The sequence below is a fragment of the Elaeis guineensis genome, chromosome 8, assembly GCF_000442705.2.
Source record: "Elaeis guineensis isolate ETL-2024a chromosome 8, EG11, whole genome shotgun sequence".
NCBI classification, from domain to species: Eukaryota; Viridiplantae; Streptophyta; class Magnoliopsida; order Arecales; family Arecaceae; genus Elaeis; species Elaeis guineensis.
Genome location: NC_026000.2, coordinates 3558338 through 3576342, shown reverse-complemented (window position 1 = coordinate 3576342; position 18005 = coordinate 3558338). Strand labels below are relative to the sequence as shown.

General features: G+C 39.3%; 1 protein-coding gene across 1 annotated transcript; it reads left to right on the top strand.

The window, feature by feature from the left end:
- Positions 1-337: 337 nt before the first annotated feature.
- On the top strand, positions 338-11984 carry LOC105050740 (eukaryotic translation initiation factor). The gene is made up of 9 exons (XM_010930868.4): positions 338-675; positions 3126-3197; positions 4924-5019; positions 5339-5560; positions 9270-9367; positions 9588-9675; positions 9791-10141; positions 10238-10480; positions 10791-11984. Exons 1-9 carry the CDS (start codon positions 481-483, stop codon positions 11826-11828), a joined length of 2403 nt encoding a protein of 800 aa, XP_010929170.1. The 5' UTR covers positions 338-480; the 3' UTR covers positions 11829-11984.
- Positions 11985-18005: the final 6021 nt, after the last annotated feature.

Here is an 18005-nt window from a genome sequence, read left to right as displayed (position 1 = left end):
ATTTGTTTATAAAACTCAATCCGAGTCGGATTGTTACCAAAAAAAAAAAAATCCGAGTCGGATTTGGTTCCTTGAGATAATGACGCCACAGCGGACGCAGCCGCCAATGGCGATAGCCGATATTTCTTGCAAACCGCGAGCCCAATTCCGTCCAAAAGAACCCTAAAAGGCCAGCAGGATCCACCGCAAGGTTCAGACCACCGAGACCAGCACTTGACGTAATATCTTTCGGCGTAGTACACCGGAATCCCCAAAATACCCTCCTCAAAAGCCAAAAATCCCACTGCTCGGACATGAACAGCGTAAAAGACTCTTTTCCGTGCCTTCTCTCCTCCGTTCTCCTCTTTCCCCTTCTCATCTAGAGAGAGGGGGCTTCGCCGAAGGCTTCTCTCCCTTACCGTGTCCCGCGCCCTTCCGCGATTCGATCGGACGACCGAGGCGGTGATCCCATCAGTGCCCCTAGAACGGATTGAGCGAGGTATGCAGTCGGATCAGACGGTCATTAGCTTGAGGCCTGGTGGTGGCGGCAACCGACGCAGCAGACTCCTCGCCCCCCGTTTCGATTCCCCGGCCTTTGCAGCCGCCGCTACGGGCCGAGGGTCGTTGTCCCAGAGCTCCTTCTCACCCTCTGATCTCGCCTTCCTCGGTCCCCATGGCGGCGCCGCCACCGGCAAGGTAAGCACCCGTCTTCCACGGATCTAGGTTTCTCCGCATCGTCCAAAGTTGGCTCCTTTTTTTCTCTCCTTGAGAGTTTGTGAGTACGCACGGGTCGTTTGGGAGCTAGGGTTTTGATCGGTCTTTTTGAGTTTCGTGGATTGCTCCGACGAGTTTCTTGGTGCTTAATCTGATGCTTTTGGTCTCGAGTGGCGTCGATTTCTCGGAAAAGTTGGATTCTTGATAGGTCATGATAGGGTTTAGAAGTGAAGTGTTGAGTTACGTTTCGTTGTGTTTGTTTTCCTTTTTGTAACTTTTTTTAGATTTTGCCTTCTGTCTGAGGATTCTAAGAAGCTGAAAGGCAGCTTTTTAATGTTGTTCAGGGCATTTCCTGATTATTTATTCAATATTTGGTGTTGAAAATAAATTCGTTTTAATCGTGTAAGTGATTAGAGCTGGGGAACGGACAAGCTCTTTCATATGGTATTGATACATGGGTGATTGTATGAGGATGACCCTCTTCTTGAAACCTTATCTGCAGGATTTTTTTTATTCAATGTCTTCGTGGAGTCAAGTTGGTTATGTGTTTGACTACTGATAATGTCGAATGTCCTACTAACTAATAGTATGTTTAGGGATTTGTTACTATCAGGTAGTCCTTTTTTTTAGGGATCAATTTGATTACTTGGCATATGAGCTGTAACCTGTACTTCCTTGTAAGTAATAACTTAAATTTTTGTTAAGTTAACTATGATATCTATCGGAACCTTAATTTGTATACAAGTAATGCATTTTTTCCGTCTACATAAGAAGCCAGATGAGTGTGTTTTTTTATGTAATAATAATACACTTTAACCACTCTAAGGTCGCACGTAGCATTTTTATTTTGCCTTTGTGTTTTTATGGGTGTAAGCATGAATCTTTCCAGCTTCCAAGTCCCTCCCCTCAGCACTTGTGGGAATGGTTTGCATCACACACACATGTGCGCACACGCACACACATTTATAGATGTGCAATGGATGTTAAAATGGCCTGATCAATCAATCCTTTCCTTAAAACTATGCACCAACTCTTGAAACCAAAAGGGGACACCATATAGTTTCATTGAGATCTCTTCTTTAACCCTCATGTTCCATCCAGTGCCAGAGGGAGTTGTAGACTTGCTGGAGCTTCCTTCATTCTATTTCTTCATCATCTGACAAAGATGTCTTTGTTTCCAAGTAAGCATTAGAAGTGTCTGAATTCGAATTCTTAGAACTTGAGTTTTGGGAATCTTAAGTTCTAAGAACATTAGATGCATAGGAAAAGCAATTTTTGGGGCACTAAAATTATTATTAATGATACTTATTGACTAAGTAGGCTACAATGGTCAATATGTAACGGGAGAGTGTGGTTGAGGGCATCAAAACAGGTTTTTAGAAAAAAGGAAATGGAGGCAGTCGCATGTAAGTATTAAAATGAGGGGGTTAAAATTTGAGTGAGTTTGAGGGGAGGGGGAGTTTTTATAAAGGGGAAAAGGTTTCTATGTGTGAAGGAGAGTGAGTTCGAGGGCATTAAAATTTTTTGGGAATTTAATGTTCTATATGCAAGGAAACTGCATTTGAAGGCTTTTTATGGAATATCGTGATTTTACTGTTTTCCTGCATTAAAAATTTTTTAAATTTAAAGAAGTGATTTATTATTAAAAGGTGTTTTGATCTGTAAAAATGAACAAAGTAGAATGATAAAAGAAAGAAAATGTGAATTTGGAAGATTATATTTGCAGTAGAACGTTCAGTTTGCCATCTTTTTAGGGCTATTATGAAATTTCCTTGCATTACCAAACATTGGATATTAGAAAATAATTACATATATTTTCAAAAGCATATAAAATATAAAAATGTCATGATTTAGTTATACATTTATACGAACCATTACATATGAGTTCCATCATTTGAGAATGTTATTGTTGGTTTTTTTTTGTTTAAACGTATTTTTATGAGATAATTGAATGCTTTATGCTGCTAAGTACTTATCATAATTTGTGTGTGTGTTTTATACTTTTTCTACTTTCTTGGCATACGGAAATAGATTTTGTCCTTTTATTTTTTTTCTTGTTTAGATAAGAATTTCAACATTGAAATTTTGGAGTTGAACCATGACCATAGGAAAACAATCTCCAGAAGTGGAGGTATATATCTATACACCAGGATAAATAATTACATAACATGTTCTGTTTTCTAACAGACATCTTTCTCAGTATGTCTTAGTTTGGGTGCCAACTTTAGGATCTGTTATTCCATGATAACATTATAAGCAACTGTCAAATTGAAACTTTGTGGTCATAAAAACTTGTGAATATGTGCTTTTCTCTATATGCTTTTTGATGGCTTATGCTGTGGCAAATCTTCTTTAATTTGATTCCTTGGATGTACTGAATTCAAGATGTTGTTTTGGATTTTTGTGGCCTGATTTTGATGATTCTGCTGCAGACTGGAGATTCACGCTTTGAGGCTCGTGAGCGAATTTGTTATTCAAGGGACCAACTTTTACAACTCCAAGAGGTATGCTTTCATGGTTATAGGCTATATCTATCCTGATCTTTGGCTTCAAGCTGGTCAGCTGAGGAGCACTGATTGCTTTCCCTTATCAAGAAAGTCTACCTTTGTCACTGTTCCTTTTAGGTTGGCTCCTCAGTCAAGTCTTGAATATCTACATTTCTCATAGAGTTATTGCTGAACAATTCAAAGAACAGAATTTATAGAATAATCCTTTCTCAAATAAAGTTAGAAAAGGTTGGAGAACTAAATGCAATGATTGACAGGGAAAAAAATTAAGGAATACTGCTTGATCTATATTTAACTATTGTTTCTAGATGGATTTTTGCTGATGGAGCTATTTTTTTATCGTCAAACTTCTATATGATGAAACTAATTCAAATTTTTCCTTGTGGCGTAGCCAGAATTTTCATCTTGGGGGTTCAATATATAAATTAAAATAAATAAATAAATAAGAGGGGTCTGGGCCTGTGTTTAGCATTTCGTGAGAGAGAAAGAAAAGAGAGAAAGAAAGGAAAAAAAATAAGAGAAAAGATTCGATACATACATATATACACAGTGGCGTAGCCAGGATTTTCATCTGGGGGGTTCAATATATAAATTAGAATAAATAAATAAATAAGAGGGGGCTAGGCCTGTGTTTAGCGTTTCGTGAGAGAGAAAGAAAAGAGGAAAAAAAAAGAAAAAAAATAAGAGAAAAGATTCGAACCTAGGACATAAGGGATAAGGGGTCGGGGTTCAAACCACTAAGCTAACTAAGATTCTTTATTCTATTGGGGTTCAAAAATATATATATAAAAAATTTTATGGATAATATTTACATTTTCCTAAGGGTATTGCACCAAAACTTGGGGGTTCAATCGAACCCCCAAGTAGGGCTGTTCATTCGGTTTTAACCGACCTGATCCGACCCGAAAATCGAATAACAGAAACATGAAAAGCGAAAACCAACCCGAATAAAAGAGGAACCGAATCGAGAATTTCAGTTCGGTTCGGTTCAGTTCAGTTATTTAATTTTTTTTACAATTTTTTTATTTTCAATTATCCTTTTTTGATACGACATATTCAAATAATTATGATCGATTCATTGTTAGTTTGTTACATTACATTTAATTAAATTCAGGATCTGTTGAATTTGTTGTTTGGTAATTTCTTACATTAAAAATCAATCATTGATAAGTAATGGTACATTGGTAATTGATAAATGATAAATCGATAATAAACAAAATGTGACATATCAAATATCACATTATCTACAATACAAACAAGCAATCAAGCATCACAGTAAATTATAACAATAGACCAAATCTAATATCCAATCATCCATCCATGTAACGAACAAGTTCTTAAAATAGTAAACAACATAAATTTAAATTATCACTTCGGTTTTCGGTTCGGTTTTCAGATTTTTCAATTTTTAATCGAGCCGAACCGAAAACGAAAATTTTTGAAAACGAAAATCGAAAATCGAATCGAACTATATTCGATTCAGTTTTTCGGTTCAGTTCAAATCGATTTTCGATCTGAAACTGAATTATGAACAGCCCTACCCTCAAGTCAAAATGTGGCTCTGCCCTTGTATATATGTGTGTGTGTATCAGCAACCAAGAAAATTTCTGATAACTAGGCATTCTTCTTGGATGCTTCTTGTGAACCAGTTATATATTTCGTATTTTATGTTTCTTGTTAGCTTTCATAAATTTTTGGTTAGATTATTGTTGCCTTGTGACAGGCAGTTCAAGCACCGGAAGATATCTTGAAAATCAAACAAGAGATTGAGGCAGAACTTCATGGTGAAGATCAAAGTTGGGTTCGTGGTGATGCAAATGTAAGATCTTTCAGTCTTATCCTTTGAATATGTATGTGCCATTCAAATGGAAATATTCGATACAAATGTTCCCCATATATGTAAATGTATCTATATATAATATGTGTGTATGTAGATATACATGCATGTATATATTCTGAATTTTGCTGGACTGTATTTTGACTATCTTTACAATATCTGTTGCATGGGCCAAATGCGGTTCTTTACAAATGGATGCCTTTGGAGAGCATAATGCTTGCAGTACTTTACATAGAAACAATTTTCTTACTATGTGCTTTTATTATTTTTTCTCTTTCTCATATTTGCTCTCATCTCTTAGTTGCAAAGTCAATCACATATTCGCTATTCGGAGCCAGACAATCGGGATTGGCGTGGCCGATCAGGGCAACTATCCTCAGTTGGAGAGGAGCGATCTTGGGATGCCATTCGTGATAATAAGGAGTCATATGGATCCAACAGAAGACAACCTGAACAATTAAGTAGGCAGGACCAATTGAGCTCTGAGTTTTCTTCAGGAGTTCAAGTATCTTCCAGCCAAGGGGTAATTAGTAATGTCTTAACTTTTTCTTTTGATTGCTTTGGCCATTCTTTTATTTTCCTTTAAAACCCCCCTCCCCCAAAAAGGGTGGGGTGGCCTAATTTGTTGCTTTGTATTATGTATAAGCTTATCTTCTTGGTCCATGATGGATGTAGAGATTCAGCTATGTGCATAATTATAAGGCCAAACCAAATGGGATAAGACTTGTTCATTGCTGACTAGTATAGCTATAAATTGCTTCAACCAGCCTGTTTTGATTTATGTGCCTTTACACCTAATTTGAAGCTTTATCACTTAGAAAATTGATGTTCTCATTATGCCCATGGAGACTTTTTGATTGCTTCATTTAAGTTGATATGATTAGATGGCTTTTCTAGCTTTGTTTTGCACCTATTTGTTTCAATTGAATGTATAGAATCTAGGAGACAACCAGCTCTTGGACTAAAAAATGCATGTTCTCAATCTAGTAATCTTGGACAATTTTTGATGACCTGTCACTAAAATAAAGAAGAAAGAAGAGAAAAAATTGTTCATTCTGCTGGTTGAATGTTTTTGCCTTGTTCTTATGATTCTTCTAGTTGGAAGTAGATCTATTCATTCTGCTAGTTGAATATTTTGCCCTCTTCGTATGTTTCTTCCAGTTGGAGATATGTCAGTTATTGTATTATTTTAAATCTTGGTATGAGGTTGCAGTTGGAATGCTGAAGAAATATATCATGGTATTTTGGTTCATATGAAATCATGTCGTTATCAAACCATTTGAATCATTTGAGCTACCAGCACAGATTCTGTTTGCATGAAAGAAAACATGCAGAAAATATGTACATAGGCTTATAGACTGATCGAGACCCATTGCTTTAAACAGTTCATTCTTCATTCCAAGGTCTGAAACAACTTGTGTACTATTGAAATCAAGGTTCACCGTCTCGGTACCGGCAGCCATCTCGGCCTGCCAGCGGTACGGTTCCGTACCATATCGAACTAGCAGTGAATCGATGAAGGCACCGGACTCGAATCGGGAGAAGAAAAAGAGAGAAAGAGAGAGAAATAAAGAGGGGGAGAGGAAGAAAGAAAAGGAGGGAGGGGAAGAAGGGGGTGGGACCGCCGGATAGCCTCCGGCTCGCCGCTGTGGCAGCTGGACGGCGTAGTCCACGTGCATGATGCTGTGGGCGTAAAACAGGGGCGATGCCTCTGTTTCATATTTTTTTTTTTCAAAAAATCAAAACTTAAGTGAAGCCGGCAAATGATTTTTCGGCTTTATTGATTTTAATTTTTTTTAAAAAAAATTTTAAATAGTAAAGCCGATAAATGGTTTACCGGTTTCACTGTTGATCTTCGCTTCCGCCACACCCTCCTTCGGCCCCGACGAAGCCTGCATCCGCCGATCGCGATGCCACCCGCTCCCATCTCCAGTGATCTCCTCCTCTTTCTCTCTTTCTCACTTGTTTCAAAGTCCTATTGGGCGAACCGATGAGCTGCGGATGCTTCCGCAGCCCTTCGGCGGCCGCAGCGGACCATTGTCAGCCTCCAGCGGCTCCCGCCTCCCTCCCTCTCCTCCTCCTCTCTCTCTCTTTCTCACTTTTTCTCTCTTTTCCTTCCTCCACTAGTATACCGTTTGAATCGGCCGAACCATGATCCGGGGTGTATCGGCCGGTCCAGCTCGATCCGGGGTGTACCGGCCGATCTGGCTCGATACGGGGTGTACCAGCCAGTTCGGCACGGTACAGTATTCCATGATTGAAATCGAGTTGAAACAACTTTGTACATTCATTACAACTACTGTATGCATGGGCAGACTCATCTTAGATCCGTTTTTAGCAGCGCAGATGTACTCCCTCTGTCCATGTTGCACATAATATGTCGTTGTCAAATTATATCTGATCATTGGCATCCAGACTTTTTTGTGAAACATTTTTTCACTTAATAAATCAGAAGCATTCAGCATAGTATAATTGTTGAAAGAAAAACAAAACTTACAAAACAAAGGCATAATGTTTTAGCATCCTTTTGTATCATTTTATTATTTTCTGTGGATTTTCTAACCTTTTATTATTTATGGGCTGTGACTAATTTGATCCATTTTGAAACCAAATTTTTTGGGTTATATATCGATTAACGCTCTCATCAGAATTGGGAATTTAATCTGGCCCAGACAAGGGAGACAGATATTTTGAAAGAAGTCTTCTTGTGCTGGATATGGTCTTAATAAAATAAGGAAATGCAAAAATGATAGTCCAGGGGATCAGGACCTTTACTATGTTGAAAATCAACATCTCTATATTTCTATCACAAATCTAAGATGGAAGCAATAAATATTGCACATCTAAGATTGATGGGCATCATTGATCTATCACGAACACAAAAGTTACTTTCTTATTCTTAGATGGAAAATCAGCATCTTTTTATGGGAAGCATTTAACTTCATGATATTGCCAAGTTTGTTGAGTGGCTTGATTGGTCAGAGAGAGCTGTTTACATGCCTTGTGTTCTGTTACTCTTTAATTTGATATTCTTTGGGTCAATATTATAATTAGATATTCCTAATTGCAACTTAGGTTAATAATTGTTTGTTATGTGAAGTAACTTTTTAGAAGAGGATGTACAAAAATATTCTGACCATGTCCGAGAAACTTAAATCTGACACACTTAAAATGCTCTGCAGAACTGCTGACCATTGCCATAATTGTTTTCAGCTGCATGGGTGTATCAATGTTTAGTTTTACATATGTTGAACTCCGAAGTGCTTAAAAAAAATTGTGAAGTGCTTGAGATAATATTGTGGGAAGTTTTGGAGACATTCACAAAAGTTATTTTATTTTGCGTAATATGATTTTCTTTTTCATGTATTTTGATGCTGGGAGTTTGGTGCTATCCTTTTTTTATGTCAAGATATTAAAAGGCAGTAATATAATAGAAAGAGCAAAATACTGCCATAATCTGATTTATATTAGTATTGCTCTTGGTAATGTAACCATATTTTTTAAAAGAAAAATCCTATTGTTAAGTCTTGCCCTCGTTCAACTTTAAGAATGAGTAGCATTCTTTATTCAATTTTCATCTGCAAGCTTTATTATTATGTTTGTTAAAGTATTTTGATAATTGCTCAGGCATGCTATTTTACACTTGCCTTTCGTTTTTCTCTATGTCCTCTGTCCAAGAGAGTTACTTGTACGTAAACATTGATATGTAATCTGACTTCAACTTGTAGTTATCTGTGGCACAGAAATTATATGTTGAGGTTGGAATCTGGATTTCTGTTTGTTTTTAATGCATGAATGCTTTTACCTGTCACCAGCAAATGACTTTACCTACTTTTGCCACCTTAAAGCATTTTTATTCTGAATTCTTTTTGGTGAAATATGTAATCTGACTTGCTGTGATCAGCATTTTTATGCACAAGTAACTTGTTGTGACCAGCAAGTTACTTGTACAAAAGCATTGATCTGTATTCTGACTTCAACTGGTAGTTATCTGTGGCATAGAAATTATATGATGAGGTTGGCATCTGGAATTCTGTTTGTTTTTAATGCATGAAAGCTTTTACCTGTGATCAGCAAATGGCTTTACCTCCTTTTGCCACCTTAAAGCCTTTTTATTCTTTTTTTTTTTTTTTTTGAAATGTGTCTTAACCAAATACATTTTGTTTTTTTGTTCGTGTTCTTAACTCTTTAATTTTTCTCTGATATTTGATGCTGTTGTTGTGATCTAACAGGCTGGACCTCCTCCTGCGCTAATCAAGGCTGAAGTGCCATGGTCTGCCCGAAGAGGCAATCTCTCTGAGAAAGAACAGGTTCTGAAAACAGTGAAAGGGTAATGAATATGAATGCTTAGTTTAGCCTGCTGGGACATATTAACATGCTTTTGGTCCCTGGAAAGGCTGATGGATATTTGCATGATTAGTTACCCAGAAATTATTCTCTTACTATGTGCATCTTCTTTTTTTGTTGTCCTTTATTTAATTGCTATTGTACTATGCAATGGAGTCACTCTGAATCAATGTAATACATATTATCTATTTATTTTTATGCAGGATACTAAACAAATTGACACCGGAGAAATTTGATGTTCTCAAGGGTCAACTGATTGATGCGGGAATCACCACACCCGATATTCTACAGGTAGCAATGTTTTTTGTACAATTTAAGAGCCTTTTCTGATAAAAAATGTGATGTGGTATTGTTGGTTTCCAGACTTCCATGTGCAAAGTCTCTGTTTAACAAACGAATGTTGCAGGGTGTCATCATGCTTGTATTTGACAAAGCAGTTTTGGAACCTACCTTTTGTCCCATGTATGCTCAACTATGTTCTGATCTAAATGAAAAGCTGCCGCCATTTCCTCCAGAAAAACCTGGTGGAAAGGAGATCACATTCAAGCGGATACTCTTAAACAATTGTCAGGAGGCCTTTGAAGGTGCTGATAATCTGAGGGCCGAGGTTAGAAAGTTGACTGGCCCAGATCAAGAAATGGAGCGTAGGGATAAAGAAAGACTAGTGAAGCTTCGTACACTTGGGAACATCCGCCTGATTGGGGAGCTTTTAAAGCAAAAAATGGTGCCAGAGAAGATAGTTCATCATATCGTTCAGGTTTATATATGTATTCCTTATCCTGTTATAGATTCTTTCTAACATCTGAAGACATTTTACTTTGAGAGATATGCCTAATACAGCTAGTGCAAACAGGAGCTACTGGGACATGATGGTAAGACATGTCCTGCTGAGGAAAATGTTGAGGCGATCTGCCAGTTTTTCAATACCATAGGTAAGCAGCTGGATGAGAGCCCAAAGTCTCGTCGTTTTAATGATGCCTATTTCAACCGGTTGAAGGAGCTGACGACAAATCCCCAGCTTGCACCGCGGTTGAGGTTCATGGTTCGCAATGTTCTTGATCTGCGTTCCAACAACTGGGTTCCCCGACGTGAAGAGGTCAGCTGTCCAAATCCATTGATTTCAGCAAAATTATCTTTTGTCTTGAAATTAAAATTCTAAAGAAAAATGATGTATTTCACCAGGAAAGAGGGTGTAACATCTTGGGTATATTTTTACTGATTTCTGAGAAGTTTCAACAGAGTAATGAACATGATGTAACATTTCAGAGCAAAAATGGTTGTGTGATGTAAAAGACAATTACAAAATATGTGGTTTTCTGACCTATTTTAGTATGCCAAGCTGATTGAAAGTATGTCTGGTTCTGACTGTTTTCTTGGATTGTCTTGGCTTCCTTCTGGTTGTGCAGGTGACAGCCAAGACCATATCTGAAATTCACACTGAGGCAGAGAAGAATCTTGGGTTGCGTCCAGGAGCAACTGCAAACATGAGAAATGGCCGCAGTGGAAGTGCTCTTGGAGGCCTTGGTCCTGGAGCATTCCCTATTAACCGACCTGGTACTGGGGGTATGATGCCTGGAATGCCTGTAACAAGAAGGATGCCTGGAATGCCAGGGTTAGATACTGATAACTGGGAAGTTCCACGTTCCAAATCCATGTCGAAAGGTGATGTGTTTCGCGGCCAAAGTTCCTTGGTTGGCAAGCCGTCACCCATCAATTCCAGGCTACTTCCCCAGGGTAGTGGGGGCCCGATGACTGGTAAGGCTAGTGCATTGTTGCAGGGTGGTGGTGCGGGGCTGCCATCCCGTCCTCCAAATCTTGTTTCAGGTGCAGTTGACACACCGGCTCAAAATTTAGGGCCGTTGAAGCCTCTTGGTGCAGTGCCTCCTGCGGCTTCTCCAGTAACTGAGAAGATAGTTGGTGCTCCAAAATTTAATCCCAACGAGCTGCACAAGAAAACGGTTGCTCTTCTGGAGGAGTACTTCCATGTTCGCATACTTGCTGAAGCATTGCAGTGTGTTGAGGAGTTGAAGAGTCCTGAATACCATCCTGAGGTTGTTAAAGAAGCCATCAACCTTGCTCTAGACAAGGGCCCAAATTGCATCGACCCAGTGGTCAGGCTCCTGGAGTTTTTGTTTGTCAAGAAGGTTATTACGCCAAAAGACTTGGGGACTGGGTGCTTGCTTTACGGGTCGACGCTGGATGATATAGGTATAGACTTGCCAAAAGCACCTACTTATTTTGGTGAAGTCATTGGAGAGCTGATTTTGGCTGGTGGAATGTGTTTCCAAGTAGTTGAGGAGATCTTGAAGAAAGTGGAGGATTCCAGGTTCCGGTCAGTCATGTTTGATGCAGTGATGAAACGTATAGAAGCAAAACCATCTGGTCAGGCAGTATTAGGTTCACAGGCAGCATACATAACTGCCTGCAAGAATGTCCTCTCCTGAATAATAGCAGTGCTAGCTTCTGTAACTCTGGTTGAACAGATACTTTCCTTCGTTCTTTCTTTTTTTCCCCTCTTTTTCCCCATGAGGTGAGCAAGTAGCGTCACAATGTTCATAAGTGGAGATTTGAGGAACAAGAAATCTTCTTGAGTTGCATAATTTTTGCGAGTCACATGAGTGTTTATTATTTGTTTCACGATGACAGGAAAAAGGTGCCATGAATTTGTTTTTGAACAACAGCTTAATTTTGCTTGAAGCTCAAGATAAACAGGGCTTAAGATATTTGATGCTTTATGGTATTTAGTGTTGGTTCTCTTGTCATATCATTTTAGGTTTCTCTTGGTTGATTGGCCAAGGCCATCATAATGGGTATATTGTTTACCTGTTTGATGGTTGACAAGAATCTCACCCAATCTAGATTTCAAATACATTTCTCTAATCCATTTTTCTCTTATCATCAGGGATCTTGCGCTCCGGGAAGTAACATCTGGTTTTCCCTTGTTTTCCTATTTGCAGATTAACTTGTATTGGTTATTTGCTTTTGGTTTCTCATTATTAAATAAAATGAGTAAGTCGTGCAGGCCTCCCTCCTTATATGGCATCCTCAAGCTTTTGTTGTTGCCAGGTGAGGCACTTTCAATGTACCTCTTATCAAACTTAATGGGGTGTCAGATCATCAATCAACTCCAAGGTTCAACCTTTGCGTTTATTTGTTCACTTTGGTAAAATTCCTCAAGTTCCACACATCGAGATCTTGCAATGGGGCTCAAGTAGATAGAGCTGCAGGATACCATGATGGCATATACTGCTGCTATTGATAATTTCAGCTCTTACCACTCATCGGTGATAAGAGATCTCCGATCAAACCTTTCCAAGGGCATGATTTAAGTGCATCATGCAACCCACGACAGCACTGCCAGGTTCTTTTTTTTTTTGGGTAAAGATGGAAAAATTGGTATTATTTCTTGGACTGCATGAGGCATTGAGAATGGGACGTCGGCAACTGCATGACTGTGACTTGTAGGGCCAGACAGTTTGAGAATTAGTTCTCCGGTGCTTTATTCAGTGCTTGTACCATCTATAAGAATGCAAGATGCCCGTCTTGAGCACTCGTAACGTTGCACGTTCTTGGTTCGATCTTTGGCATCGGGATGCTCATACCCTGTTTTAGTGCCTCTCTGGTAGATTTCTAGCTTGACTCCTTTCGTACATACGACTGTGACTTCTAAGCTACCATTGGTTGGCTTGAGATCGGGGATGGAATGACATGTAACTGAAGGCATCATGTTGATATTTATTTAGATATAATTAAGCGATCGAATTGAATCGTTTTTTTTTTTTTTGGCGCATTAACTTGCACGTACGATCATCGAAATGTGACAATAGCCAGCCAAGCAGTTACTTCGGTTGATAAGGGAATCTATGTATTTGCGAATAAGTGGATGATTTGTTAAGGTTCTTCTTGGGAGGGAAACGAAATCTGACATCCAATATGCGGTATGCCTCACAATATGAAGAGAACAAGAATTGTTGGCCAAAACAAGTGAAAAAGTTTGCAAGCATCCTCTTTTAGGCATCTTTTCTACCAAGCCACATGATTTAGCAGCGTCACCGCATTGTTCAAAAGATACTCTCCTGCCCAATCTAAACCTCGCACCTTTTCAGGCTTGCATGGACCTTCAGTGGATCACTGCGAGCATGAACACCTAAGCTGCTCTCTTTTAGAGAACCTGAAGGGACTCTACTGATTTGAGGTTTGATCCAAATTCGTTTTGGTTTCACCACTATTAGCAAAAGCTACAAGGACCTTCTCCAGCTGTAAAAGAAAATTGGCATTGAATTCTCATTTGCAACCATCTTATTATGGTCACTGATCAATCAGGCTCAGAACCCCACAGCATCTATTCCTCTGATCATGCTTGGCAGGATACCATGCCTTCACAAGTATACATAGAAACCAAGCTTCAAGACCAAACTTGTAGCTCTTGTTTAACTTTAATACAACCGGCATTGCTTATCCAGTCACACATACTAGATGAAGACCACAATACTCTCATGGCTTCTCCTAGCCCTATTATTCCAATCTCACCAGTGTTCAGCCATCGGAAAGGTTCTCCAAAAAGAAAATGGATGTCATCAACTGCCACAACTACCACAAGGCCAAGGGCTTCAAGGTCAGATGCCAAAATCTCTCATGAAAGAAGCAATTAACCTTGCATGCCACTTCACTAGCATAAAAATTATATATTACACTTATATGATTTACTTTTCTTTTGCCTTCGCTCTGGTAATTGATAAGTCCTTCATTTGTCCAACTACAATGATGTGCTTGCAGTCCTGAATAAGGCCACCGAGTTTAGCACAGCCAGAAGGAGAGGAGGAGAGAGTGAAGAGTCGGATGCTCAGTGGAAGGTGAGCCACAAAGGAGAGGGCGGTGTAGCAGGTGCAGGAGGAGGTGAAGCTGACAAAACTCACGGTGGGGCAAATTCTGATGTTTATCGTAGACCACGAGCTGGCCATTCCAGTGCTGCACCGCGGATGCAAGTGCTGTATACTTCCCACCTATCCACCATCCCTAGTATTTGGTTGATCCTTGTGCCTCTTTTCTTCTATTGATCTCTCGGGGTTCCATCCATTTATCATCAAAAGTTTGGTCCACTAAATTGCAATCTATAGTGATGACTGCTGTTTAGTTGCAATCTACAGCGATGATTATCTTATGTATCTATATTTTCAGTAGACATCATAACATCTATACTAAATTCCATGTTTCTCAGTGTTCCAAACCACTTATAGAACATGCCTCTGGTGTCACTATCATAACAGTCTAAAGAGGAGCTGAATAGCTTGGAGGTGGACAACTTGCATAACATCCAGACTACTTTTGCTCAGCAAAATAAAAATATGGAGGTTGTGATGTTTTGATAAGGCCATAAAAAACATTGAGCAGATTGAAACTTTGCTCTCCGTTGAGTGATAACTCTGCCAAAATTTTTCAGAACAAGATTTGATAGATATGAGATGTTAATCTTCTAATTTCTGCGATTAATTAATGCACTCATGCATTATTAGTGGAAGGAGTCCTCATCCATCTTTGGAAGCTCCAGGCTCAATAAAGCTCAGGAAATGAAGTCAAGGACGCCAAAGTATGTTATTCATCTGTCAAGCAGAAGTGACCATGATTTTTAGTTGTACTAATGATGCTTCTTAAGTTACCCAAGGTCCGTGTTTGCAAGTCAAATAGGGTAATTTTATAAAACAAGAACTGGGTGAATAATATGTCAAAATATTGAAGATAGGGGCCTGGAAATAAATAGAACATGCTGTGCAATTTTAGGAGGAATAAAAAAAAAAGGTGAAGCATATTTTGCTAATTGAGCCTCATACTGATCATATTCCTCATATTATTTATAAAAAAACACATGAGCAAACTGGTGAAAAATATTTAGAGCTAAGTGGATGAAGAGGAGAGGTTTCTTGGGCATCTGTGATCATCTCAATAAATTGTTGAGTTTCTTAGAGCTTCAAACCATTAAGACAGATCGAAAAGTCAGCACTGAGTCAACTTTTGATTCGAGTTCTTTTGACTTCCATTAATATTGGCAAGTGCTTCATGAACCTTCGATATCTAGGTATGAGCAATATAAAAGGTGGTATTTTTTTCCGCTATCTTCTTATGGTTACAACTTACAAACTATCAGGCTAAAACCTCGGTCCGCAGCATCTAATCCCTTGCACAAACCTGTTGGTGCATGACGCCTTCATGTAAATTTCACCAATTTACCAAGCCAAAGCAAGTATATCCAATTCCACTATCACAACCAGTATTCCTTATTGTTGCTGCCAATCTCCCCGCCTAAGGTCAGTCACTGAGGTGGATGTGGCCAAGATAAAACTGCTATTGGAGTTTCACCCGAACATCTACAAAACAAGTCCTCACCGGAGGTGGTCTTCTCTAGTAAAAACACTCCGACACTCAAGTCAGAAGATGGAAAACAATGAGAGAAAAGAGCGAGGAGTCGATTGCGTACTTTAGAGGATTCCAGAGTCTTAATTTATAGGAGAAGAGTTTGAGTGTTATATTTGGCTCCAAATCTTATTTCCTTTTTCCGTCTCCCGTGATATCAAGGAATTTTACACCGATTGAAACTCTATTTTTGAGAAGGTTTTCTTCCTTTATAAAGAGGTCCCTGGCATCCTTTCTTGGTGAACAGAGGAAAGAGCGCGCGGAGAAAATTCTAGGGCTTCTTGTGCAGGATTTTTTCCTTGCTTTTTCGTGTGCGCAGGCTTTGTTCTCGGGTCGACCTCTCACCTGTGAGTCGACCTCTCACCTGTGCCTCTTGTGCGCGGGATCTGTTCTCTGGCCTGTGTCTTCTTTTGTGCGCGTGTTCTGTTCTCTGGCCGATCTCTCGGCTGTGCCTTGTGCGCGGGTTCTGTTCTCTGGCCGATCTCTCGGCTGTGCCTCGTGTGCAGGTATTTTCTGCTTCTTTCTGTTGGCCTTCGGGTGGTGATCTACCTGTCTTCTTCTTCTCGGTTTCACAGATACTTTGTGCTGCTACGGCTGGTAAGGAGGTATCATCTTGATTTTTTGCCGAGGTTTGAGGAAGGTACCTTCATCAGGTATTGTTTATTATCTTGATCTATTGCCGAGGCTGAGATTGGTTGATCCGTTTGGATCTTGGTTGCCTTCTATTCGATATATTGTTGCCTTCTTGTGGGATTCGAAAAAAAGGTATTTTATACCTTATATTGTACCTATTTTCGGGACGGATTTATAGTGGAATTGCTCCTCCTCCCGTGGATGTAGGCCTTTTGTGCCGAACCACGTAAATCTTGATTCTTTGTCTTTGTTTATTTATGCCTGCAATGTGTTTGGTGAATTGTCTCAAAGAAATTAGATATTAGATCACAAGCCCAGATCGATCCAATCCGGTGCGCGTTGCTCCAACATTGAGTCATATCCATCTCGGAGTCTTGATGGTTTCCGGATTTATAGTGCAGATTGATTCAGAGAAGATATTTACCTTTTATGGGAGACTCGATCATGGAGGAGTTCTACTTTACCTGGACTTTTTCAATTTGAAGGAGGGATAAAACTGATGAAGATATTAGGTCGGCCACGGCCGAGCTATAATAGATCATCTGGAGCCGAGGTACTGGAGTGTGGAGCAGATGCTTGTCCTTCAAGTAATGTAGAATAGATCGGTCGAGAACGATCTAGAATAGATCATCTGAGATGAAGAGTTGACAACTACTGCTGACGGGATATCCGTCAGCCTTTGTTATATTGGCATTCCTGTTGGGCGTCCATCTCTTATAGTTCGGTCGGAGCCGAGGATGTCACAGTCGAGGTTGAGGTCCAGATCCATAACATACAATCACTTGCACATTAAGATGCAAACGATCCTACTCTTATGGCTTGTTGTCATCTTGTTTTTCAAACTCATTAGCATTCAGGCGTTGAAAGCGTCTTTGCACCAAGGAGCGGATATATATAATTAGCTTGCACACTAGTGCTACGAATATGACTTACTAACTACATATTCTCTAACTTTTCAAGACATACAATGGCCCAATCTACAAATTCTATAGGATTTTAAGCCCAAATCCGTGGGAAGAGCCAAACAGGACCTAAGATGAATCAAGGGATTGATTTTTGTTTACGTACTTTAGTGCTATTGTTTCTTGCATAATATTCTAGAGTAAGATCTGAAAATATTTCAAGGAAGATATGTGACAGATTTACAGGGAAGTCGGGGAGAAAGGTGGAAGTTTTCAGCCACACCAATGCTTAAATGAGCTCCCATGCACGTGATAACTATTTGTCAACAGCTAATAAAACTCATGACAACTCCATTGTTAAATCGAAGCATATGCTTCTAGTTTAAGATTCCAATAAAGATATTTAATGATAGATCTGTGGAGAAGTTAGGAAGAAGTTAATAGTTTGCAGCCACACGTATTTGCAGACTAAATTTTTTGAGCAAAATTTGCAGATTAGGTTAGTGATCGAGAGCTTGCGATGCAAGTGATAGCTTTCTTTGGCAGTGCCTGGTGGATCGATTGGATGTGGAAACAAAAATCGCCAATAAGAATAGTAAATAAGGTGTTGGGTCACTATATAATTATCTAGAGTGGACAAGGATCGAGGATGACCTCTTTTTCACAAGATTTTCAACA